General features: G+C 39.9%; 1 protein-coding gene across 2 annotated transcripts in view; it reads left to right on the top strand.

Annotated features, from left to right (window-relative positions):
- LOC144491704 (RNA-binding protein 5-like) overlaps window positions 1-24,733 on the top strand; it is a 49,877-nt gene extending 25,144 nt beyond the window's left edge. The window contains exons 9-25 of one of the 2 annotated variants that reach the window (XM_078209905.1): window positions 2,048-2,113; window positions 4,164-4,324; window positions 6,851-6,948; window positions 7,791-7,878; window positions 8,671-8,751; window positions 11,877-11,967; window positions 13,485-13,573; window positions 14,391-14,469; window positions 14,602-14,693; window positions 15,438-15,602; window positions 17,980-18,129; window positions 18,237-18,320; window positions 19,513-19,707; window positions 19,831-19,905; window positions 19,997-20,094; window positions 20,850-20,979; window positions 21,637-24,733. In XM_078209905.1, the coding sequence (XP_078066031.1) occupies window positions 2,048-2,113; window positions 4,164-4,324; window positions 6,851-6,948; window positions 7,791-7,878; window positions 8,671-8,751; window positions 11,877-11,967; window positions 13,485-13,573; window positions 14,391-14,469; window positions 14,602-14,693; window positions 15,438-15,602; window positions 17,980-18,129; window positions 18,237-18,320; window positions 19,513-19,707; window positions 19,831-19,905; window positions 19,997-20,094; window positions 20,850-20,979; window positions 21,637-21,762 (1,868 nt within the window). In that variant the 3' untranslated portion in view covers window positions 21,763-24,733. Of the gene's footprint in view, window positions 1-2,047; window positions 2,114-4,163; window positions 4,325-6,850; window positions 6,949-7,790; window positions 7,879-8,670; window positions 8,752-11,876; window positions 11,968-13,484; window positions 13,574-14,390; window positions 14,470-14,601; window positions 14,694-15,437; window positions 15,603-17,979; window positions 18,130-18,233; window positions 18,321-19,512; window positions 19,708-19,830; window positions 19,906-19,996; window positions 20,095-20,849; window positions 20,980-21,636 lie in introns of both variants that reach the window. The other variant, XM_078209904.1, reaches the window with a different exon arrangement.
- The last annotated feature ends 2,490 nt before the right edge of the window (window positions 24,734-27,223 follow it).

Genomic DNA, 27,223 nt, shown 5'->3' with positions numbered 1-27,223 from the left:
AGGAGGACTGCAGCAAACAAGAATTTGTAATTAACTTGTAGAATAGGCACATAATTGGCAAAAGAATTTCAATGCAGATAATCGTGAAATCTTACATTTTGGTTTTTAAAAAAATCACATGTTAGAAATTAGAATCTAAATGGGTAGATAAGCAAACAGGCCTAAGAGTACAAATGCACTTGGAAGTTGTGACAGTTCAATAGGGCCATAACTAAAGCAAACCAAGCAATATCGTTTATTATTAGAGGGATAGAATTGAAAAGTAGAGAAGTTGTCCTTCACCTGTATTAAAACATAGTCAGAGTACAATTGAAGTACTTTCTACACTTCTGGCCACCAAGTTAGAAATGTAATATGGAGGCACTGGAGAGGGTGCAAATTTTTTTCACAAGAATTAAACCAGAACTGAGAGATGGTTATAGCTATATCAGGAAAGGATGAGCAGGCTGTGTGTCTTTTTTTTTCTGAAGCTGGTGACCCATTAGAGGCCTCATAAAATTTCGAAGTATTTTGATAATCTGGTGTCAATGTGTTTCTATTTGTGGGGAAGAACAGAACCAGAAACCATCAATCTAAGATAGTCATCAAGATACGCAATGGGGAATTGAGAAGAAACTTCTAGCTGGAGAGTGGTGCGAATATGGAAATTGGTACCACAGGGTATAGTTGAGATGAGATGCATTTTTGAGGGGGTACTGGAGATGCATATGCAGCAGAAAGGAAATGAGGATATGCTGATAGATGAGGAACGGTGTGAGGATGTTCAAGTGAAGCATAGATGTTGTTTGGGCTAAATGGCTCGCTTCTATGCTGCATGTAATTCTGTATGATACCTTGGTAACATGGACCAGCTTTTCACATGATAACACCAACTAATTTCCGGGTGAGTTGCATTTCCTTTTCTCAATTTAAAAACCAAAACCATTCCTTATGATTCCTCCCAGAACCTATATGTTTCTGACTAACTTTTTCCACCACCCTGAATTTCCACTTGGACTGCTTCTGGAAGTATGGTTAATTTCTACATCTGATCCATTGACTGCTTTTGGTTTCTGAAACATGGAATGCTTTTACCTGCACATTACCATCGCTGCTGCGTTGCTGCTGCTGCGCCTAATCAGCGTCGCCTTTATTTTAGAATGAATGCAGTCCACGTCGACCCTTTCCTCCCCACCTCTATGCTTCAATTAATTTGCATGCTAATTCTAATTTTAAGATCACTCCATGGCCTCTTTTTGCCTGAACAAACTAATCATTGTACACTTGCTGAATGTAAACAGATTGATTGAATTTGGATATCTGTCACCTAAGTGCTGATCTTATTTTCCCTGAAGTTTATAAGTAAGGGAGCCTCACTCCAGTTGGTTTTGCAGGGGGAGATTTAGTTTAGAGAAGTTACCCAATAATAATCGGTGGCAGCTTCACTGTGAAGTATCTTCTGTTGGATAAGTAACTTAAAAATGTTACTAAAATTTAACAGGATTACATTTGATGCTGTACAGTTGCTCATTGATCATTGTTTTTGAAATGTCTAAGTTTCTTCAACTGTTTTGAATCACCTCAGTGCAACGTGATTGTGCAGAAAACCTGAATATTTATCACCACTTTGTGTGATGGCCACTTTGAAATGTTCTTTCAGATAAAAAAACTAATGGTAGGCTGACTAGAAATTTAAAGGACTTGGCAAGGATGCAATGAAGATTGACATTTAATTCCTGGTTTGAGAGGAATGCCCTATGAGAAGAGAATATATATTCTGAGATTTAGAAATCTGAGATACCCTTGAAACAAACAAATTTAAATGAGGGCTTAATAGAGTAGAAGCTGAGAGGCTGTTCGTCTGGTTGGAGACTCTAGAACTATGGAGCACAGTCTCAAGATGAAGTGTCAGCCGCTTAGGACTGAGAGGAGAATTGTTTTAATTTACAGGATTGTTCCATGAAACAGATGATATCTTTTGCACTGTTGCACGATTTCCAGTTTATTTAAAAATCACTGATTTCCTCATTTTATGGTGGAACTTAGCACCTGTTTTTCTTTTAATCAGAGTCTGAACAGGATCAGCACCCTGCATCAGTCGAAGTTCAGCAGTCACTTGATTACTACAGTGATAGTAAGTTCAAATGGTTTTCTGAGCATTTCCTGCCTAATCTTTTTAAAAACAGTTCTGTGAAAATTTATGGTGTATTTTAGCTGCAGAATTTCTTGGTAATCGTTGCGATTTAGGTTTTCAATAACTTTCCACTAATAAATCATGCACTACATTAATAGCGGTGGGAAGATTATGATTTATATTAAACCATAGAAAGATATTTCAAAACTTATAAATCTTTCTCCTGTTCCTTTCTTCTCTTCCATAATTACAGTCTATATTCATTTAATTATTCATCCATCTTTTAAAAATTCATTTATGGAATGTGGGTGTTGCTGGCTAGGCTAACATTCATTGTCCATCCCTAATCATTGAGAAGCCTTGTATTTGTTCAGCTTTTGCAGGCAGTCAGCAGCCATGAGCCCATTCATTTTCATGGCTTAAGCAGAGCTTCGTAGCCTGGATTTTAAAATTGTAAAATATTAAATATACTTTCTTTGGAATGCATCACAGACTGGTTTGGGCATAATCCCTTTAAATTATCTTGTGCAGCCGCATGTAATGAAGCCTCTCGTGAATGGCCTGTATGGGAACTTTAATTTTGTGGTACTGCTTAAGGAAACATTGGTGCACAGCACACCTAATTATAACCGATATTGTTTTGAAGCAGGGTGAATGATGGAATTTGCTTTTGGTGCATATTCGCATTCTGCTTACGCATTGACTTGAGATCAAGAAAATGCTTAGTTGAATTTGCAGTTCATAAATGGGACAAGGTGTACATGTCACATTAAGTGCTGTATTTGCCGTGTATCACAAGGGATTGGGATTGTAATATGGTGATACAGAGCTGTGCAAGTGTTGCAAAATTTAAAAAAAATCAGTGAACAAATGCTTTATTTCATCTTTTTAGATTTGTGAAATTGAGTGTTTTCTGTAATAGATATGGCAATGGGATACTCTCCCATTGCAACACAACATCAAGTACTTTGTGGCCCAATATTAGAGTAAAAGTCCAGCCAAGTCCCTTAACTCTAGAAGAGCACATTTTGTTACCTCAGTATATGTTGTCCTCTTGTGATATCGGTTTTTCTTCTGTTTTGGTTGGAATTGAGTATCCCCATTGTGAATCTTGTTGTTACAATTAAAATATGATTTCATTTGGTCAAGTGGCCACATGTGTTTAGTTGGATTGGACAGGGGCAAATAGGGGTAATATATCTTTCTTGGTCATTTTCTCCATAGCTCTTAACTCTTGAATGTGTTTCATTCCTTGGTTCTGTGACAGTGAGTTTGTGAAATACATATTCCAAACAGCCATTAGCTGTTAATCTTACAGCAGATAACTTTGGCACAATGATTCTAACCTGCTTATATTTAACATGCACTCTTCCCTCTGCTGTCAGCTATGCATTGGACAAACTGTGTTGTTAGAAGGTAGTGAGTCATAGAGGTTTACAGCATGGAAACAGGCCCTTCGGCCCAACTTGTCCATGCCGCCCCCTTTTCTAACCCCTAAGCTAGTCCCAATTGGCCGCGTTTGGCCCATATCCCTCCATAGCCATCTTACCCATGTAACTGTCTAAATGCTTTTTAAAAGAGTGCCTCTACTACCACCCCCCTGTGTGAAAAAAGTGCCCCTCTGGACTCTTTTGTATCTCTTCCCTCTCACCTTAAACCTATGCCTCTAGTTTTAAACTCCCCTATCTTTGGGAAAAGATATTGACTACCTTGTCTATGCCCCTCATTATTTTATAGACCTCTTTAAGGTTAGCCCTAAGCCCCCTATACTCCAGAGAAAAAAGTCTCAGTCTATCCAGCCTCTCCTTATAACTCAAACCACCAAGTCCCAGTAGCATCCTAATAAATTTTTTCTGCACACTTTCTAGTTTAATAATATCGTTTCTATCATAGGGTGACCAGAACTGTACACAGACATGAATTGTATTCAATATTGATGTCCAGATTTCTGAGATTAACCATAAATAGCTGTACAGATATGCTGTATATGTAGTGTTTGCTCTGTTAACCTCTTGCTAATTTTTATAAATCTTCATTTCTTTTTAAACAGCTGTCATTTTAAGAAACATTAGCTCCCACACTTCGGTGGAGTCCATCTTAAATGCTCTTTCTCCGTATGCTGCATTGTCTCTCTCCAATATTCGGCTGATTAAGGATAAGCAGACCCAACTGAACAGGGGATTTGCTTTTGTGCAGCTTGCATCTATTGTGGTGAGTTTTTATTGTTCATCATTTAATTGATATGTTAGTGATAAGCCATGTGTTTTTGAGTTATCTGATTTCTTCATCTCCTTGCATTGGTCACCATACATCTCTGCGAGCTGAGAGGGTAGTAGGCATCTGCTCAGAGAAACCTGCAAATGCTGAAGTGTAGCAGGTTATACTTCAGACAAAATACCACAGTGATCTCAATCTGTGGGTGATATGAGTTGTATCTTCTGTTAACTATATTTTGGTTTTGCTGAATTTTATGCTGCCTTATTGAGGAATACTCAAAAGAAGACCTGAATGCTCCCAGATTAGCACAATGAGCAATGTGAACACATACCCAGAGCACCCTGCTACTCGTGACATTCTCCACTTCCCATATCAGCTGTCCCATGTCTTTCTGAATAAAATTGCAAAAATTTAATACCAATTGACAGTTTTATTCTTCAGACCCGTGCACACTAGGAACTGAGCATAATTTTTCACTCTGAACGTGAGGTTTACTTTCCATTACAAGAAAACCAGTTCAATTTCTGGATCTCAAAGATGAAAAACATATATATGTTACATTTCCTAATGGCCTAAGTGTACCTTTTACAACACTGGCTTCCCATGGTAGCACTGTGGTTAGCTGTGTGGCGATAAGGGACCCGGGTTCGATTCCCGGCTTGGGTCACTGTGTGGAGTCTGCACGTTCTCCCCGTGTCTGTGTGGGAGACAAACTCCCATATCAGCAGGTCATGCCTGCTTTTGCCAGCACTACCCATGTAAATCGTGGCGTAATCTGGATATTAGTCTGTGATGCTAACACAACTAAAACAGAAGCAAGGTTATTTTGCTGCTTACACCCCAATGGGAATAGATATGTGTTTGAGTCAGGGTTTGCTGTGATGAAGTTTGTCCTTTCACCACCCCCCATCCACTCCCGAAAGTATTCTGCTAATGCTCAAAGTCTAGGTAACATGAACAGGCCTCAAAGAGCTAATGAAGTCTATTGGGGCGGCACAGTGGTTAATCTTATAGCACCAGGGACCCAGGTTCGATTCCCGCCTTGGGTCACTGTCTGTGGAGTCTGCACATTCGCCCCATGTCTGCGTTGGTTTCCTCCAGGTGCTCTGGTTTCCTCCCACAGTCCAAAGGACGTGCTGGTTCGGTGCATTGGCCATGCTAAATTCTCCCTCAGTGTACCCGAACAGGTGTCAGAGTGTGGCGATAAGGGGATTTTCACAGTGACTTCATTGCAGTGTTAATGTAAACCTATTTGTAACACTAATAAATAAACTTTAAAACCTGTGATATTGATACTTGGAATGAAAGTATGCACGTTACTGCTTGCATGTTTTGCGTATTTTTTTAAAAGGTCGAGTTTTCAAAAAATGCATAATTAGACAAGGATATGGATTAATTTTACTGTCTTCTGTTTAGGCAAGCAATTCTTTTGCCTGATCACTGTCAAATCACTATCCTAGAAGCTGCAATTTGTACCATTTATAAAAGTTTCTCTGTTGTAAAATGCTTAAAGCAGGTTCTTGAGTAATGTGACAGCTGCTTGTGCTTGCTTTCTCCCAAAGTAATCTCTTTTGCTGAGAGTACAGCTTTGCTATTTTTGGCTTTCTGTTTTCATATTATGTCTTGCTCGCCCTCCATAAACAGGCCTATTCTGAGTAAGTGGACTTGGGAGTGCAGTTCATTCATTTGATCCTTTTTGGGATGCATTAAATAATTTCACGTCTTCCAATTAATGATGGTTGCCATTTAATTTATGTGAAGTACTTTGAGCCATTGATTCAGGTGCATGTCTGGCTTCTGTACTGTGTGCAAGGGAATGTAAATTTTCACCATAATCCCCATCTTTCCATGTGCACTTAATGTGCAAGTGTTGTCTTTGAACAAATAAGAACTGGTGTTAGTTTCCAATTGCTTTGGCTTTCTAGGATTAGCCGAATAGAGCAACAGGAGGGAGGACAAATTATTTTAACTCCTGCTTCGTGATGAACACTGCTGCTCACTAAAACTAAATAAAGTTTATTTATTACTAGTGTCACAAGTAGGCTTAAATTAACACTGCAATGTGAAAATCCCCTAGTTGCCACACTCCGGCGCCTGTTCAGGTACACTGAGGGGGAATTTAGCATGGCCAATGCACCTAACCAGCACGTCTTTTGGACTTGTGGGAGGAAACCAGAGCACCTGAAGGAAACCCCCCCCCCCCCCCCAATGCAGACGCGGGGAGAACGTGCAGACTCCGCACAATGACCCAAGCCAGGAAGCAAACTCGGGTCCCTGGCGGTGTGAGGCTAATTATTAATAATACTGAATTAGGAGTGAACAATTTCAAAATCTTAAAAGAATGCCAATGTTAAAATCCAATAAATCCACCCGAAGGAAATGTGGGTGAACTGGAAACTTGCCTGTCGAACCACACCATCAAACCATGGATATTGCATCTGATGACCCTCTGAGTCAAACGCATCTTTAGTGCAATTAAATTGACCACTCGCTGTCTTACTCCCCTTCTGCAATTTACAGGAGGCGTCTCAGCTTCTTCAGATACTGCAGTCCTTGCAGCCACCACTGAGCATTGATGGCAAAACTATTGGTGTTGATTTTGCAAAGAGTGCAAGGAAGTAAGTAACTAACTGCTAAACTGGTCTTAGTTTTAAGGTTGGCACTGATACCATTACACCTCAGATCTTTACTTCACCCCAAAATTTATATTTAGCTGGAAACCTGTCCTCAAACTGTCAGTGTTGCTCTGGACTCGCATCAGTTTGAGAATTCAGGAGACTGAGTAAGTAAGAAGGGTTTGAAACCAACTCTGTGCCACAGACTGGAACCATAGACCACATTGCAGCTGCATTTCCAGGTGCTGGAGGTACGCAAAAATATCCATGAACTGAATGATGGGTGTTGATCTTCTCTACCTCCTCCCTCCTCTTTCTTGATCTCTGCTTCACACTTTCCAGTGACTCGCCTTTAGAGATTTCACTGGAAAATTCTAAATCTAACACTACTTCGTGTATCAGATTGGAGCTGCACGTAATTCGTACAGATAACCTATGCTTGCTTTTTAAAGAAAGCCCTTCTGTTGGATAAGGGCACAAATTGAGTTTGTTGTTTCTCCTGTCTTTTTTCTCCTTTTCATAGTAAGTTTGTTCAGTACTTTATTCAGTACTGAATACCCTGTGTGTGAAAAAGTGTAGGTCCTCCTAGCAATCTGATGTTACACACTTCTGTGCCACTCAGAAGTAGCAGTAAGTTCTATATGCACAGTCACTTAGTCATGCTGTCAGAATTAGCATGGCTCGTTACACTTCCAAGACGTCTCACAATTTTAAATAGATGTTTGGGTTGTCCATGTTGAATCAGTTATGGAAGCTAGATTTGTTCAGTATCGGCTTTGATCAAAATCAAAAATGACCGTGTAGTTTGACCATTTGATTCATGTTCAGCTTGTTTTCCTGTTCAGGGACCTCTTCCTTGGTGATGGAAATCGGATCAGTGCCATGACTGTCGCAAGTACAGCCATTGCTGCAGCTCAGTGGTCATCAAGCCAGGTAAAACTAAAGAGTATACATTTTTCAACACATTTTTAAAGGATTTTCTTCAGGTACTGAGAAAATAGTGGAAATTGCAAACAATATAATTCAGTAATATATTGTGAACTGGGAATATTATGTTGTGTTTCGTAACCAAGTACTGACTGATGTTGGTAGTATTGTATAATAAAATACAGGGCTTTCCTTCAGCAGATTGCACCACAACAGCCCAGTATCTGTGACCAAGCACCTACAAATAGAATCTGTGAATATTTAGATTCTTTTAGAGTCGCTATGGTACCTTGAGTGCAGACTTTCCGTCCCACATTAAAGTGAAATGGGGGAGTAAATCATCCCAAGTTGTTTTTGCACATTCTATTGGTTTAATTTAAAGCATCATGCTACAAGCAAAGTACCTAAAACTGCTCCACGGTAAGATTGTCTAGTGTATATATAGTCGGTAATCTGGTGCTCTAACAATGGACCAAGGCTGATGTCCTAAAGCTGACAGATTGGTTGTTTGTGAATGTTGTGTATATAAAGTCTCTTGAGTGATTCTAAATGTTCTAAGTGTCTCCGGGGTGCTGCGTGACAGAACATGCTTTACAAAATATCTGTTTCAAGATTGTGTTACAACATAAAAGCTTGGTAGAAGAAAACATCGGGAAATGTGATATTCTTTAAAGTTGAGCAAATCAGTGCACACATGGTAATATGGCTGATATTAACATGTATTTTTAGGTTTTTTTCTCAATGCTTTTGAAATGCTTTCTGTTTTTGACTTGTTCAATTTTATAACATTTCTTTAAGGCTCAGCAAGGTTCAGATCCAGTGGATTACAATTACCCCCCGCCATCTGGACTGGATAGCTATGGTCAACATTATACACAGGTTGGTAATGGATCCAGGGCAATAAGTACAATCCAATATAAAACTTTGTACCAACCATGGGAATGAGGGAAAGAGAGACTTCCGTTACTCCAGGGTAGTTAGTGTAAGGTGCTAAGCTTTGCGCAGTAAAGTCTCAAATCACAGAGGGACCATAAACCACTTATTGCATGTTGCATTAGTGTGACTGTTTAAAATTGTGTCCTAAGCACACATTCAAGAACACAGTTAATATTTCTATTGACCACTAATATGTTAACAATTGAGATCAAAACCCTCTTGGGATTAGTGATTTTACATCATTAAGTCTGAGGGAATGAAGTAATTTAAAATTCGGTAATTGGCTGCCCTCTGCTTAAGTTGCTTACACATTCAAAGCTTGTGTTTAAAGTTATAATGTAAATTATCCTTTTATTCCTTCTAAGTCATTCTGTTAACTGTTGTATGAATTTCCAGTGGTTATTTCTGATGAACCAGTAAAATTGCAGGATTTGAACCCTGGATCTGGAAATAATGCAGTACTTCAGTTGCCCACCAAAAGATCTTTGCCCTCTTTTACTCAAAAACAAAACCAAGCAATCCCAATTAGCAGTAGATTTTCAGTATGATTGAAGATCTGCAAGATTTTGATTTGGGTGTTCTCTTCCTGTCACTTGTTCAGCATGTGAGCACCCCCACCCTTTGATTTTTTTTGCCTTATCTGAGTAAGGCTGTGGAGGGAGGAATTGAGTGGCAAAATACTACATTAATGGAATCGATCATAAGTTGCCTCCAAAGGTCACTCACTCAAGTGGTTAGTTACAGAGCACACTAGCAGATTTGGGAGCAGGTTGTTTGCACACCTTTTTGGCAGTGTCATTGTACATGGAGCCTGTAGCGTGGCGCGTGATAACTGAATGGAAAGATAACTAAATTGTCGTAACAGTTATTAATATAAATATTAACTGCTGTGGTAACGCCACCAGAATAGTGCCCAACAATTCTTCAGCTTTTTATTTAGCTTTTCTTAGCTTTTTCTTTGGAATCAGTTTTTGTACAGGGATTTGTTCTTGTGTACTAAGGTACACTAGGGTTCTTGCCATTTTCAAAGCTTTTCTGAATTTGCTGTAGTGTTTGTTTCTTGTGTTTACCAACTGCCAGGGCCTCAAAGCAACCAATCTTCTATAACTAGCTGCTAAGGCATTCATACAATCTGTCCTGGTGGTACTAATGTTTTTCCTTTCCTATCATGTGCCAAAATGTGCACTCCCTTTTTCATAATGGCATGGCTAAGTCAGAAATTCTTTGCCGGGTGGGAGACGTGGTGATGCTTCCATTCCATGTCCTCCCATTCCATGAGAATCTGACAGGAAAATCACTCCAATAAACATCTCTTTAATTAATTTAACAAAAAGTTTCCAAGTTTAGTTTTCTTTCCACTAAATGAAGGTTTTTAGCAATGATATGTGAAATCCAGTTAGTTATAGTCATAGAGATTTACAGCATGGAAACAGGCCCTTCGGCCCAATTTGTCCATGCCGCCCCTTTCTTTAACCCCTAAGCTAGTCACAATTGCCCACGTTTGGCCCATATCCCTCTATACCCATGTTACTGTCTAAATGCTTTTTAAAAGACAAAATTGTACCTGCTGCTACTACTACCTCTGGCAGCTTGTTCCAGACACTCACCCTCTGTGTGAAAAACATTGCCCCTCTGGACCCTTTTGTATCTCTCCCCTCTCACCTTAAACCTATGCCCTCTAGTTTTAGACTCCCCTACCTTTGGGAAAATACATTGACTAGCTGATCTATGCCCCTCATTATTTTTATAGACCTCTATAAAATCACCCCTAAGCCTCCTACACTCCAGAGTCCTGTGATAATTGTGTTCATGTCCTCCTCAGCTTCTATCCAGATTGCCCATTTCCATCTTCATGATATCAGCATAATTTGTAAAAATGCACACTATGCTGACACTGTTAGAAGCACTCTTGAGTTGGGACCTTGTCAGTTGTGAGCTCTGTGCAGCAGATGATATCCTATCTCTGACCTAGGGAATTAAAAAAAAACTTATGAAGACATTCTCTTTGTGTTCAGAGTCTGAGGAATTTTTTCCACTTTGGGTACTTGCTGTTATTAATTACCCTGCCAAATCATGTTTGGTTGGGCCAGCTGCTGAGTTCGATGAGCTTTCCAACTGGTTGCCAGTTTCTTGGTTATTTTGTGCTTGCGACCCTTTGGAAGGGAATTATACTGCCCAAACTTGCCTTACTTAATTTTACAGCCACCGAGAGATGTTTTCACTCCACCCTGGGGTGCAGTGAACTTCGATTTTAACAACTTGTTTCAACCTGCTACAGAGCTCAGTGCCCTTCACTTAAAAATTCATAATATGTAACATTCTCCATATCTTAGCATGATCATTATAATTCATCTCCAGTAAGCCAATTTTCATTAAAATGGCAGCATTTGTCACTAAAGTGATATGCGTGGATATGCTGCTCAATGTGCAGTCAGCATTGCCTGTTCCCCAATGTTGATGAAAATTAAAATGTGGCAGATAAATTGAATTGTCCCAGGCATCCTAATGTTTTGAACTGCAAAAGCAAAGCTTGAATAGTTTATGATGAACCTCTGTCCTGGGCCATGCTATTATCTTACATTACTGTATATGTGTTCTTTGTGATGCGTACAATATAGTGTTACTGGATGTCAGTATTTACAAGAAGTCTCAATGGTTAAAACCAAATCAGAATAAGTTTTGCCAACAGTGGGTATGGGTGATGGAGCTGTACAAGGAGAAATTAGGACTTCCTTGCCAAAAAGGAGTCACATCAGGGCCGATTTTGTGGGTTCGTTACCAGTTCCAGAGCAACACTAACAAAAACCTGGGAATGGGTTTTGTCCTGTTTTCTCATCCAAGCAATGTTGCTGGCAAAGGTGTCGCTGAAAAGGGAAAGGGACGAGGGGCAAGAAAAAACAAATCCATGAATTCTGCTGTGTACCTTAATAGTTTTGAGTTTTATTCCACTGGGAATCACAGGACAGTGCCGTGAATGTATTTTATATACGAATATTCTAAAGTGCAGTCTTAATTAGAGTTCTTCTATGTGCACCACACTAACTATGAAATGTGTGCAATCGGCACAGTACTCGCAGGAATACCAGTACTTTCAACAAGGCTCTGTGGACCCCAGTCAACAACCACCTGTCACATACCAGGCAGCAGCTACTCTCACAGGTAGGGTGTCAGCGTTCCCTTTCAGAATGAAAGACTGAATTGAGAGGTTGGTGCAATGTTATTCCTTTACTAAACCATTCAATCCGGTTTTGCCAAAGAAGAAATGACACAAGTGTTGGTCATTTTGAGTCCTGAGAAATGCATAATTAATTTGGGTTTTTTGTAAATTGCAAGTTACAAATAGCTAACTTGATGAGCCCTGTCCACCTACAGCCGTTTCAAATGTATCTAGAATCTATTTAACAGTGTTTACTTTAGGTTACTGTATTGGTATGTTTGGTAATGGAGCAGTGAATACATTCCATTACCATTATCTGCTCCCTACACAATCCCATTTGTGTTTGCATAATTTAGAAGCTGCCTTGAATAAACATGCACGTGGATATAATTTATTTTCTGTTATGTTGCTGATTGCAGAAAGGTCACAAGGAGGTTTGGAAATATGGTGAATTTGTGATTGTTGTACTGTCTACATGTACTGTAGAAAAACACCCTTGGAGAGTGTGCACTTGGCGTGTGTTATATCGTGTGCATTGTACATTTGTAGTAGAGTATTGCAATCCATGTAACACCGGATATGTGAGAGGGCATTTTGTATGAAAAGTATATTTAACTTAACATTACAGCATGGTAACTCGAGAACACCATAGGATACATAAACATAATACCCTGGATTTGTAACCTCAGTTTTGAGCCATCCTTTTATAATTGGCATCTAAATCAAATTTAGGATTGTGTTGGTTGTGCGAATTGTTTTATTCATAAAGGTTATGTACAAAGAACAGGATTTGGTCCATGCACTTTCAAAAGCTGTGCATGTTACAGTGCTGCATGTTGTGAACTGTTTTGAATCATTGGAATGCAATTAGCTACAGATGTTTGGAATTCAATTCCTCTAAACTGGTTAAATGTGCACGATTTGTATATAGTGGCAAGGGCTTCCCAGCTTCAAAATTATACATTTAGAACATAAGAAACAGGAGCAGTAGATTGTGTAGTTAGTTTGTGTAGTTGAAGTTGACTGCAGAAATATATGGTAGATTGTTAGGTTTGACGTTCTTTTTTTTTTCCTCTTTGTACTGCTTTCCCAACAAATCAAAATTGTTTCAATTTAGTGACTAATTTCTGCAGTGTACTGTAGAATCCCGAATAATTTTAGGCATTTATGTATTCTGTAGCTGATTTCCTATTTGAAACAATCTGAATGTTTATTAATAGGATTTGGTTAGTGACAGTTGCGAGTTTGATAGTTTTTTTTTGCTGCAGCAGCAATAATCATGTTTCCCGTGAATCAAAGATAAGGAATTGGAAGAATGTTGGATAGAATATAGAATGGAAATTTTAAAATGGTTTACTGCATATGTAATCATGGTCTGTTTATAGTATCAAAAATATGCTGCTTAAATTCAAGAAGCTCGAATATTTTATGTCGAGCCAATGCTTTTATCTGTTTAAATATGCATTGCACAACATAAATAGATTGCTATTAAGGAAAAACAAACTTGTTTTTTGTGCAGGTCCTGCTGTTAGTAGTTCTACAAATACGCCTGTATCACAGGTTCAGGTGTATTCAAGAGGAGCACAAAGCTACCAGCAAAGTGCTCAGGTAAGATAATTTGAGCAGAGAACTGAAGTTTTTCTTGAAAAGTTGCTTTGCCATCTTCATTGGTAAAAATGCCTTCACTGGTAAAAGTGCCATTAGCATTATGTTAAGAACTTTAAAGGACTTTTCAGAGGCTCTGACATCAAAGATATCCGGTGTTTCTCTCGCTTGGGTAATGGGAAAGCCATATCCCTGCATTGGTCCCAGTGTTGACCACAATCTTATCTCTTCTGATGACAAGGCTTTAGATGTTTGGGTCAGTGATTTGCTATTAAGATATAGGAATTTGCTCAGTGCAGTGCGCAGACATCGCTCTCCCATGACGCACACTAAACAAACATATAAACATTTCTCAAAATATAATTGTTTTTCCTTGCATCCCCTTTCAGAAAATAAAGGTTATTGAAATGGAAAGAAAGCTGTGTTTTGTTTCAAATCACAGACTTTTGAACATAATTTCCAGTTCTATTTTGTGCATTGCCCAAATGTTCATGAATCCCTTTATTGAATCTCTGCGATGGAGAGAGTGAGAGGATCAGCATTTTTGTATTTTGATGCTCGTCGTTTCGGAAAAGCACTTTTTCCCCCTTCTATAAGCTGATATATAGGATTGAAGGAGTGAATTGGAAATGGTCCTGGGTGCCTCATTACATTCTCTGATCCCTAATGCTCAGAAATATTCCTTTGCATTCTGAAATATTGAAATGTTTTGTGAATATATTTTAATCTTTTGAACTTGATGCCAGTTAAAGGAATGCTTGAAATGTGAAGTCTACTGAAGTTACAGAGCAATGATATGGTATTGTTTTGTACTGTGCAGGCAGATGCTGGACAACCATCGACACCTGCCGGTCAGCAGGCTACAGATCCAGGTACCACTGCTTCGGAAGCCAAATTCTGTAAGTAAATGATTGAAAGTGTTTTATCTGTAACTAAAATACCCACACACAGCTTCCAATTCTGAATGTGCTTTTGGATATTGTCAATTAGTTGGCACCTAATCCCTAAATTTATTTATGCCTTTTTAACAGCGGCGCCTGATTTTTCCAGTTACCAGTACGATGATGCATCTGGGTTTTACTATGATCAACAGACTGGACTTTACTATGATCCTAGCTCTCAGGTAAAAGCTCTCTCCATTGAAACTGTTAGTTTATACCATACAAAAGAAAGAGGATTTTCATTTCAACAATAAGTTGTCCCAAAGCACTTTGCACAACTACTTTTCCAGTGTAATCATTGTGTTTGTTTACAATCGCTGCACCAGCCAATTTTCACACAGTAAGGTCCCACAAGTATCAGAGTTAAGTAACCAAATAATCTGCTTTGGTGGTTGAGGAATAGTTCCTTTTCCAGGATGGTGGGAGAACTTCACTACTCCTCTTCGCATGTTGTCGTAGGATCTTTTACGTCAATCCTAATGACAGAATCTCCAGTAATGCAGCACTGCTTCACTACTGTGCTGAAGTGCAGCCAGGAGCATGTGCTCAAGTCTTCGGAGTGGGAGTTGAACCATGGCTGGCCTTTCCAAATACAAGGTACCACGTATTTTGTGTGACAATGTAGTTGAAATAATCTTCCCTCATTTGGTGGTGCCTTAATGATTCCTTCAATGATGGGGAAGCATATAAAAGACCCTTTCTGTGATCACTGATTTATTGGGTGCTGCTTTTTCTCAAAGACCCAGGAAACTCAAATCTTTCTACAATGTTATTTCTTGATTGTTTCAAGAAAAAATATCATTCCTTCCCCACCTTGAATCTTGTGCTTATTAATGTTCAAAAGTGATCACTATGATGTTTGAAAGCAACACCAGATGCTGATAGATCATGCAGTTGTACAAACTTTTCTTTTTGCCTTTTTTCAGTACTACTATAATTCACAAACTCAACAATATTTGTACTGGGATGGAGCAAAGCAAAAATACCTGCCTGCATCAGAATATACTGCACAGCAGAACGCTGCTGCTAGTGCAGCTAATAAAGATGGTAAAGAGAAGAAAGAAAAACCAAAGAGCAAAACTGCACAGCAGGTAAAAAATTGCACAGCAGATGTCTCTGATGTGTAGAGCACTATTTAAAGTGTTTCAGGTCCACCTTTGAATATATTCTGAGTAATGTCACTTGTCTCGTATAAGTGATCCCACGTTGCTTCCTACAATAGCAAGTTTTCTTTTCGTACCTGTTATCTAAATTTGCAATGGGAACCTTTGTTACAAGAGCAGGGTGTTTTGATCCCTGCATGTGCAAATCTCTAATCTTCAGAATGAGAAACTGAATAACACCTAGATATGCTATTTTAGGACCGAGAGAGAGCAGTTCTAATGATCGCATTTTAATTTAGCTTTTGTCCCCATCTTACAAATAAAAGTAAATAAAATGAACCATGTCATTCTGTCTTGGTTGAGCTAGATGAATACATTTACTTTTGGCACCAAATCAGACCAAGACTTGATCAGCTCGATTTGTTTTAAAAGTTAAATTGCTTTGTGCTCAATTGCCCCTTTCACAATTGACTTAACGACCTCTTTCCAATCTTGTGGAGCTTGTTTTTTTTAGGGTAAGCGTCCAGGAGCTTGAGTTCCTGAATCTGAAATGAGATAACAAAAGTACCTGTTGTCCATGTTATTGTGAAGGGAATTGATTACAAAGTAGGGAGGTTATGTTTTTGTATAGGCATTGATGAGACCACATTTGGATTATTGTGTGCGATATTGGTCTCCTTTTTAAAGGAGAGATGTAAATGTGTTAGAAGTAGTTCAGAGAATGTTTGCGCGATGGACAGCTTATCTTATAAGGGAAGGTTGGCGAGGTTAGGTTTAAATTCACTATAGAGTTTAGAAGAGTAAGAGGCTACTTGATAGAAACCGTTAAAATTCTGAGGGCTATTGGAGCTGGAGAGGATGTTTCCTCTTGTTGGAGAATCTGGAACAAGGGTGTTGTAAAGTGAGAGGTGAGTAAATGTACCCTGATTAATCTTGACCAGTTTGCAGTAACCCTTTTTAACTCGGGTGCGTTACACGGTGAGATAGACAAAGGGGACAGGTGTCAGGTGATGGTCCAACACAACTTTATTTGAACGGTTTATCAAGGGAAAACAATATTCAATCTCTTCACAGGACTCTTCAGTAAACAGTCTTAAACCTACGCTAGCGTTCTGACATGCTCTTCTGAGTGTTTGCTACACCCTATTCATGGGTCCCTATCACTGTATTTGAACCCTTTGTCTGAAAAGACTGGTAACACCTTCAGTAAGGCTGGGACAGGCTATTCCTCGTTCTTTGAGTGTTGGCTGATGTTTCAGGATCTGCAATCGTCAGTTTGGGCTTCCCCTCTCATCCAGGGCTACTTCTGGCCTTCGGGCCATTTCACCAGGGTGGGCTTCTGGGTCTGGTCAGTCTGATGATTTCCGCCACGAGGTACAAGCAGCTGGAGAAGCTGTTTCGCTGCCAGCCAAAGGTGCTCTCTGGAGATGCTGTTGAAGAAGATGCAAAAGCAGAGAGAGCTGGGGCTCCACGTTGCTCCTTTTATCCCTCTCATCGCGCCGTTCTCAAAGATTTTGTGGCCTGTATTGTAATACTTACTTCGGGCAGGGACAGGACAATCCAATGAGGTGACTACTTTCTGTATTTGGAAGTCACAGAACATGGTTTTGAACCTTCAACTGTCAAGTGCTGTCCTCGCCAGGCTCTTCCTCTGGCCTCCTACTGAGCTGGGTGCCACCAAGTCTGCGTAGCATTCTTCTAACAAACTAGGTTCACTGGAGGTGTTAACAACGGTTTGTTCTGAAACAATGTGGCCATCAGAACCTGGCCAAGCAGTTCCAGGCATGTCTGGTTTCGATGGGAATTTGATAGTCCAAGGCCTGGCTGCATGAAAACTGTCGGTTCCAGCTCCAGCTAGGTTTAAACTTGGCTTTCGCGTTTTCATCCATGCTCCTAAAATGATATTTTCAACTGGCCAATGATCCCAAATTGTGACGAGTTTCAGCCCTGGATCTCATTCCTTCCAAAATCGGCAAGAGCCAGTCCACTTCACCTCCATTTTATGGAGCAGATGAATATACCAAATGGGCAAAAGAATTAGCACATGAACTCAGTGTGCAGTGAACTGATTCATTTAGAGTGCTGGACAAGAGGCTCACAGAAATTCAATTTACTTTTGTCATGTGTTTCAATATTTTTCTTTCATTGCTTTTTGCTGAAATGGAGAGTTTGTTATATAGCGGAGGCACGAGAACAAAAGTAGATTGAAGTTCTATAAGCCTCTTATCCAGCACTCTTAATGAATCAGTTCACTGCACACTGAGTTCATGTGCTAATTCTGTTGCCTATTGCTCTCCTGTTTATGCATGTTTCTGTTCACTATTTGCTCCTGAAAAGAGATGCTAATATGATGATGCCTTTTCAGATTGCCAAAGACATGGAACGGTGGGCTAAGAGTTTGAACAAACAGAAAGAAAATTTCAAAACCAGCTTCCAGCCTATTGGGGGGCTTCGAGAGGATGAGCGGAAGGAGTCTGCAGCGGCAGATGCTGGCTTTGCATTGTTTGAGAAAAAGGTGTGAATTTTATTTGACCGTTGGAATGTACTTATTGTTTGATAGAACTTGCACAGAAATATATGCCACATGCTGCAATTAATGTTTTGTTGTCTTATTTACAGCAGGGTACTTCAGCAGAGAGGTCACCAACAACAATCGAAGTACTGAGGAGGTCTGCTGTTCCTGATGAAGAGGACTATATGCTGAAGGTTAGACTGTGTAGAAGAATCAGAATCACAGAATACTACAGTGCAGAAGAGGCCTTTTGGCCCATTGAGTCCGCACCGATGCACTGAAAGCCCCTGACATGCCTACCACAGTCACCCGAGGTCAGAATTGAACCCGGGTCCCTGTTGCTGTGAGGCAGCAGTGCTAACCATTGTGCCACCATGCTGCCCTTAGACTTGTAGTGTTGGGATTAGGCTCCAAGTGACTTCTTGCTTTTGCAGCAACAGTTTTTAGTGAACACTTTGTTTTCGTGTGAAACTTCAGATATAGTCTTGATTGGAAATTGGTTGAATCAGATCATCGTGAGTTTATAGAAGAAAAGTTCTGTTCCAGTCGGGTGGCAGTACGAGTATTCAATATTGAAGTGTAGAATTGCTGACTATCTTAAGCTCATTTTTACTGAGGGGGTTAGGAATTTCATTAGGTACACTATAATTCCAAAACCTCTGTTAAGACAAATGCATTTCTTTTCACTGGTAAATTTTTTTATATAATCAAGTACACATGATCTTAGAGTTGAGCAGTTGAGGTTAGCCACTTGTGATTAGATTCCAGCACAATGATGAAAGCCAAGGTTTCTAAAATGAAATCGGATATGCCCAGGACTGAAATTGTAGGTTCAGATAGGGTACTTAGAGGAGTAAATTGTCTTGATTCCTTTCATGCTCATTGAATTAATTGGAGGATTTCTTTTTGCACCTTTATGGTGATTAGTATGTCAGACACCAACCACCACAGATTATTAGTGATGTCTACTCTGATAAAGTTGCAAGTGATTTGAGTGATAATTGGATGGTGATTGATTACAAGATATTTATGCACTATCGGGCTTTTGGCTTCGATCAAGCATCTGATCAAGCCCAAGATGGGGTGCAATGCCTCATCTTGTCAGCTTGGATCTTGTCTCCCTTGTGGGGACCTTGAATTGGATTCAATTGGATTTTGAAGTTGGTTTTTGGAGCAAGCAAGGAATAGTTTTGGGTTTGCCTAGTCCATTCTGAGCATTGGCTTTGTAAGAATGGAGTAAATCATTTAAAATAACATAACTGAGGATGTTAAACTGCAGTAAATTGTTTGACCACCTTTGCCTGTGAAACTACATTTACAAGGATCTTGTGCAGTATTTCTTCGTGTTTGGTGCATGAACAAACCATTGCTTATCATTTAATTCAGAGAAAAGCAAGCCCACAGCAAGGTCTGGTGGCAGCTTACAGTGGAGAGAGTGATACTGAAGAAGAACAGGAAAAGACTGAGGATGGAGAGGAGAAGCTGACAGATTGGAAGAAAATAGCCTGCCTTTTGTGTAGGAGACAGTTTCCCAGTAAAGAGACACTCATTAGACACCAGCAACTCTCTGAACTGCACAAGGTATATATAATAACTCTTTCAAAGAAAAATTGACTGCATGCGTTAAATGTTTAAAAAGTATCATCTGAAATTATACAATGGCTTTTTAATTTTTTTTTCTTTTTATCCCTTCTACCAAAAAAGCAAAATCTAGAGATTCACAGAAGGGCAAGGATGACAGATACAGAACTTGAAGCTTTAGAGAAGACTGAAAGAGAGGTACACCTGTTGTTGCAGCCTTGAAAAGCACAAGCTCATAGTGTTCTCCTGAAAGTAATTTAATATCGCTAAAATTTAACTTTTTCCACAGATGAAGTACAGAGACAGGGCAGCAGAAAGGAGAGAGAAATATGGTATCCCAGAGCCTCCAGAACCCAAGAGGAAGAAGTTCTTTGCACCTCAAGTTGTGTAAGAAATATTTTGCCCTTTTTATATATTATGCAAAGTTGCTTCCTTTCCAGGCTTCTCATATCAGCTCCAGAGTGACATGATGGTGACTTGCTTAGTACTTTGCCAAATACTGTTTTCTACAAAAAACTGGCCGAAGAGGATATCTTCTCGAGGCTTCAATTGGCTTTGTATGTGTCTCTCTCTCTCTCTCTCTCTGTGCTCCCCCACCCTCATTGGCTTACCACCCCAGACAAAAAAATCTCCACATATTTCAGGAGATACCACCACTCCCTGTCTTCAATCTTGAGGGACTAGGTCGCACGATTTTCCCACCCGCTGTTTCCTCTGAATTTGGTCCTTAGAGTGACGATGATTTTTTTCCCTTCACATCTGCCAGAATAAAAGGCTTTGCTAGACAATCCCAATGAACTTTTGCAGTCTGCGCTGTTCCATGGTAGACGAGGAACCTGCATCTTCAGCAATGGCACATGATACACTGACATGCTGCAGAGCCGAACTGCTGCCCTTTTCTGTGTTTTCTCCTTCCTTCATTGTGGCGAATCAACTGTGCTACTCCTAGTTGACTGGTATCTGCAACTTGCTGATTCCTTAACTGCCCTCATGCCAAATTTAAACAGGCAATATTAAGAACATAAGAAGTAGGATATTGATACTTGACCATTGATACTTTAATAGCTTTCTCAAAATAAGTAGCAATATTAACAGATGAATTAAGTTGTCTTCCCCTAAAAATGTCTCCATCTTTTTTGCAGTGATTTTGAGCAGCCAACTAAAGATGGCATTGGAAGTGACAATATTGGAAGCCGAATGTTACAAGCCATGGGTTGGAAAGAAGGTTCAGGACTTGGTCGAAACCAACAAGGCATCACTGCTCCGATTGAGGTATGTTAGTCAGCTCTTACTGGAGATTCTGCAGTGGGGACTTGAACTTCCAACAGAATGTATTACTGGGGCACAGGGGAGTCCTGCTGTATTTATTTGTCTCAAACCATTTTGTACAAGGCACTGGTGGGGGAGCGGCAGGGTCAGAGTTTGGTTGGTAGAATCCCAGTCATTCAAAGTGGCACTTGAGGTGGTACAGCTTCTTGGATTCAGGAGCGAATGCGTCGGGGAACTGCTATCATACAGCCAACTGCCAATCATGAATGCAATTGGAGGAGGAAACAGCAAAAGGACATTTGTTGTCCACGTTTTGCAAGGCCATTTCTCACCACTAGTGAGCGGCTGCTCTGCCATGCTTTCCAGTTAGCTTGCTGTGTGGGCGGCAAAGGTTATAGATCAGCTGCTCCTCCATTGGGAATAGTCAATGGTGGGGAAAGCTGTTAAGTGACATGAGGCTAATTATTCATTAGTGTCACAAGTAGGCATACATTGACACTGCAATAAAGTCACTGTGAAAATCCCCTAATTAAATGTTAAAAATGTAGCTGTTCTGTACTCAATACAATAAATTATTGTGTTCTCTCATATCTACATGTAATGTAATCTTGCATTCATCTTGAGCTCGATACTAAAGGCCTGATCTTGATCCTTAAACAGGCACAATTGAGAATGAAAGGAGCTGGACTTGGAACACGTGGAAGCTCTTATGGTGTCAACACTGCAGATACCTATAAAGATGCTGTTCGAAAAGCTATGTTTGCCAGATTCTCGGAAATGGAATAATACTTCTTGTGTTGTAAATATTGTAAATAATGTTACTATGATTGTTTTGTTGTGCCAAGAAAGAATGTTTGTGCGTCAACTTCTTTTCACTTTTCCGGCTTTGGTTAAATTTGTAAGTTTAACAACTACATTTTAGTCTTTTAAATTATGACCTTGTAAAACTGGAGGTTATGGCGGACATGTGATACAAACGAAAGATTTGTGTGTGGATTTTGCTACAAAACCAGCAATGTGTACATTCTGTATTATAGTTGCCACCCTTTGTACAGATTCTGGGGTAGGAGTTGCAAACCAAATTATTTTGAACCCATTGTTCTTTTCTCCCCTTCCCTCAATAAACAAACTCCTCGGTGCTAATAAATGTAGAGCATTTGGAGCTTATGGATATGAGAGCAATAGAAAACTACAAGGAGATTGATATCTTAGCTTGAATCTCATTTAATTGACTCAAGTAACCGGCTCAATGTTTGGTTAAAGGAGTAAAAAGATAACAGGAAAAAGTAAAGTTGCAGATCTGAAATGTAAAATCTTTCAGTATTGTAGAAAGATATAATCAGAAGACAACTGAATACTAAAAATGGTGAGCTGGATTCAAACTGAAGATGACCATAAGATAATATGCTGAAAGTTTCCTTCTAAATGTCAGGAAGGCATGAGCAATCTTAGCAGTAATCTAAATAAAATTGTAACTTCTATATAAAGAATTTGGAAATCATTAGCTAAAGGGGTTCAAAACAAATCTCTCCACATACAGTAGTATTTCTCACAGCACTAAGATACGAGACAAGTAAATGAGGGGATTGAAGATTGAGGGAGGTTACACATTTGGTACCAAGCTGACCTCTAATTCCATTTTCAAAAATGTGCTTCCAATTTACATCAACTTGAATTCAGAAAGATGATTCAAATCAGTAAAGTTTGTAGATGCTACCAAATGGGCAGCAGTGGCAATTGATTACATAGCTCCTGGGTTGCCTTAATGTATTGGAGAACATCTTTGTGATGAAGCAGTGGCAGATAGAGTGCTGTAATTTTTTCTAAATGGGTGATGTAGGTGGTCCATACATTGCAGCATAAGAATGGAAGTTGCAAATATAGGAATTTTGGCAAACCTGGTTTTGAATGAATCCAGCTGCTTCAAACAGCGATAAAACTAATAGCTTGCCGGTTAAATAGCTGAAGCAGGAGATAACATTTCAGAGGAATAAAACCGAACGCTGCAGTGGTGCAAATCAGAATTATAACCATGCTGGAAACACCCAAGAGGCAGGCAGCATCTGTCGAGTAAGAAGCAATTTGTGTTTCTGGTACACCTTTGATCAGAACTGGACAGAGTTGGAGAATTAACTGTTTACAAGCAAATGCAGAGGGAGGAAAGAGCAAAAGGTGGAAAGGTCTCTGAGTGTGCAAAATAGAGTGGAATGGGAATTAAAATGGTAAGCATCCAGAATCCACAGGGACATGTTTGCTGCTGTTCAACAAAATAATAGATCATTCGGCATTGTCTCCCCAGTGGTGCAGCAGGTCTAAGTTAAAAGGAGTATAAGTAAGTCACTTTTAAGTGTTTGGGATGCTGCATAGTGGCAAAGAAGGTGGGTGGGGGGTGGATTTTCATTTGGACTTGAAGTGGAAATGTATTGAGTGATGACAGTGGACCACGGTGTTGGAGAGAATGGTCCTTTCTGAATACAGCGAGGGAGGAGGAAGGCATGCTTGTTGGCATTTCCCTGAAAATGCATGATGAGCATTGGATGTGGAAATTGATGACAAAGGGGCTCTATTGAGGGGGTGGAGTGGGGGGGTTAAATAGTGGTAAATGGAATGGACACAGTTTGATGTTCTTGTTGATCACAATACTCGGTGCGGACAGTATTGAAAGGCATTGGAAGAACTGATGTGGAAAATGCCATAGTTAAAGTGCAGCGGATTCATACTGGAACTATAATGTTTCTATCACAGTATTGTAGTGTTTAGTTACTGAAACACATGGGAGATTTTCTAGCCCTGGAACCAGTTCAAAGAAGAAGCACGCAATTCCTCAAGACTGGAGAATCTTCATAGCAAGCTGATCTTCTGGAAGGATAAAAGGTATCCAAACAATATGAAAAAGTTAGATTTGGAAAATGACTTCAAAATAAACTGATTAGGATAACGACTCGGGTTTAAAAATAAAGCAAAACCGATAGTTTGAAGTTTCAAAGTGATAAGATTCCAGAGATGAGAATGGGTACATGGATGACGAAGCAAAAACAAGTAATTTAAGTAAAGATGGAAAAAGTACTTTTACCTAATGTCTTCATTAAGATGACCGATGACATACTGTCTTTCAAATGAAATGTATGCCTTCATATATGTGAGTGATCCCATGGCACTATTTGACGGGGACTGGGCATTGTGGCCATTACTTAAACCTTAAACCTCAACAACACCTGAAACAGACCTGGGAGCATCTCTGGAGAGAAACAAACTGTTTAAAGTTAATGACATTTGTTGTAGCGTTTTTGTTTCAGATTTCCAGCATCAGTATGTCACTTTTCCCCAAGACAGCAGATGAGTTGGTCATTGCTGTCTGCAGGAGCTTCCTGTGCAAAAATTGGCTCTGCATTTCCTAAACTAGCAGTAACTACTTGCTGTAAGTGCTGTGGGAGATTGTGAGTTCTCAAAGGATGCTATAAAAATGGGACTTATTTTACTGCTTTTAAAGATAACTGGTTTTATCTCTGGACTAGACTTATGTACCTGTCAGTGATTGTTTAGAGAATGACGTAAGCAGATTATCTGACTGCTCGTGGCCAGGAAAATACATGATGTGGACCTTAAAATAGCAATACCTTTTAAGGGGGAAAATCCGTTTATTGAGTAAGTTTATTGGGTTACAGTGTGAAATGCTTAATGGGGAAAAGCAATTGGATCAGATAAAAATCTGCTGGAATAGCATCTGTCGAGTACATTAAAAGATTTGCAAAGTCACTGAATCAATTTGTATTCGGTTGCATTCAAGTTGTTTGTTAATGCCACTAATTTGTATCAAGGAATTTTTACAGTTCTAAGTTGCTGCAAACTTAGATATATAACTCTTTTTTTGTTTAAATAATAATGAAAATGATTGGAAAGATGAGGTCCCAAAACAGATCTCTGGGGAAAACCACTTGTCACAACCCATCAATGTAATCTTATCTCCATTCTTTCCTATCTCCCAACCAATTTCCACCCCAAGTTTAAAGGCCGCTTCCAATTTCATTCCTTTCCATCTTTGCTGATGTGTTGAATCTGATCAAATACCTTCTGGAAATATATGTAGATAATGTAGAAACTCCCTTATCTACCTGAAGAGATAGGAGAGGTGCTAAATTAATATTTTTCGTCAGTATTCACGCAGGAAAAAGACGATGTTGTCGAGGAGAATACTGAGATACAGGCTATTGGACTAGACGGGATTGAGGTTAATAAGGAGGAGGTGTTATCTATTTTCACATTTTCCAGAATTGCTAAGTCCCCTGGGCCGGATGGGATTTATCCTAGGATTCTCTGGGAGGCTAGGGAGGTGATTGCAGAGCTTTTGGCTTTGATCTTTATGTTGTCATTGTCTGCAGGAATAGTGCCAGAAGACTGGAGGATAGCAAATGTCCCCTTGTTCAAGAAGGGGAGTAGGGACAACCCTGGTAATTATAGACCGGTGAGCCTTCTGTTGTGGGCAAAGTTTTGGAAAGGATTATAAGAGATAGGATTTATAATCATCTAGAAAGGAATAATTTGATTAGGGATAGTCAACATGGTTTTGTGAAGGGTAGGTCGTGCCTCACAAACCTTATTGAGTTCTTTGAGAAGGTGACCAAAGAGGTGGATGAGGGTAAAGCAGTTGATGTGGTGTATATGGATTTCAGTAAAGCGTTTGATAAGGTTCCCCACGGTAAGCTATTGCAGAAGATACAGAGGCATGGGATTGAGGGTGATTTAGCGGTTTGGATCAGGAATTGGCTAGCTGTAAGAAGACAGAGGGTGGTGGTTGATGGGAAATGTTCATCCTGGAGTTCAGTTACTAGTGGTGTACCGCAAGGATCTGTTTGGGGCCACTGCTGTTTGCCATTTTTATAAATGACCTGGATGAGGGCGTAGAAGGATGGGTTAGTAAATTTGCGGATGACACTAAAGTCGGTGGAGTTGTGGACAGTGCGGAAGGTTGTTGCAGGTTACAGACGGACATAGATAAGCTGCGGTGCTGGGCTGAGAGGTGGCAAATGGAGTTCAATGCGGAAAAGTGTGAGGTGATTCACTTTGGAAGGAGTAACAGGATTACAGAGTACTGGGCTAATGGTAAGATACTTGGTAGTGTGGATGAACAGAGAGATCTCGGTGTGCATATGCATAGATCCCTGAAAGTTGGCACCCAGGTTGATAGGGTTGTTAAGAAGGTGTACGGAGTGTTAGCTTTTATTGGTAGAGGGATTGAGTTTCGGAGCCAGGAGGTCATGTTGCAGCTGTACAAAACTGGTGCGGCCGCACTTGGAGTATTGCGTACAGTTCTGGTCGCTGCATTATAGGAAGGATGTGGAAGCATTGGAAAGGGAGCAGAGGAGATTTACCAGGATGTTGCCTGGTATGGTGGGAAGGTCTTATGAGGAAAGGCTGAGGGACTTGAGGTTGTTTTCGTTAGAAGGTGGTTAAGAGGTGACTTAATAGAGGCATACAAGATGATCAGAGGATTAGGGTGGATAGTGAGAGCCTTTTTCCTCGGATGGTGATAGCACGAGGGGACATAGCTTTAAATTGAGGGGTGATAGATATAGGACAGATGTCAGAGGTAGGTTCTTCACAGAGAGTAGTAAGGGCGTGGAATGCCCTGTCTGCAGCAGTAGTGGACTCACCAACATTAAGGGCATTTAAATGGTCATTGGATAAACATATGGATGATATTGGAATAGTGTAGGTTAGATGGGCTTTAGATTGGTTTCACTGGTCGGCGCAACTGTACAAGGGCCTGTACTGCACTGTTATGTTCTATGTACCTTATTAGTGTAGTCCTCCAAAAGCTTAGTATTGATCTCAGCTATACCGTGTTCTGCAAAGAAACCAGATACTATGTACCAGGAGGTGAAATTAGAATGTTAGCTACTCCAACATGTCCGGTCATAGAATGACTTTGGATGACTCCTGTTCTCAGGTATAACCTAGCTTACAGCATAGGGAGTTACTTGGAGCCAAAAGACAGCTGGTAAGACTTGAGACCTCTGACCCAAAAAATACAAGACAACACTGTGGGAGTGCATGGTTACAGCTTGGAGGATGCAATTGGTTCCTTGCTTTTTGATTGACCTGCCACTTGCCCAGATTGAACTCCATCTGCCATAGTTTTGTTCACTCATGTCCCCTTTCAACTTCCTGCTCCCATCTTCTTTATTTACCATCCCTTCTAACAGTGTAATCTGTAAATTTAAGATGTATAGCCCTCTTCTTTCATTCG

The sequence above is a fragment of the Mustelus asterias genome, chromosome 3 (genome assembly GCF_964213995.1).
Source record: "Mustelus asterias chromosome 3, sMusAst1.hap1.1, whole genome shotgun sequence".
In the NCBI taxonomy this organism is placed as follows: domain Eukaryota; kingdom Metazoa; phylum Chordata; class Chondrichthyes; order Carcharhiniformes; family Triakidae; genus Mustelus; species Mustelus asterias.
Note: the sequence above shows the minus strand (reverse complement) of the source record. Positions and strands in the feature narration are given on the sequence as shown.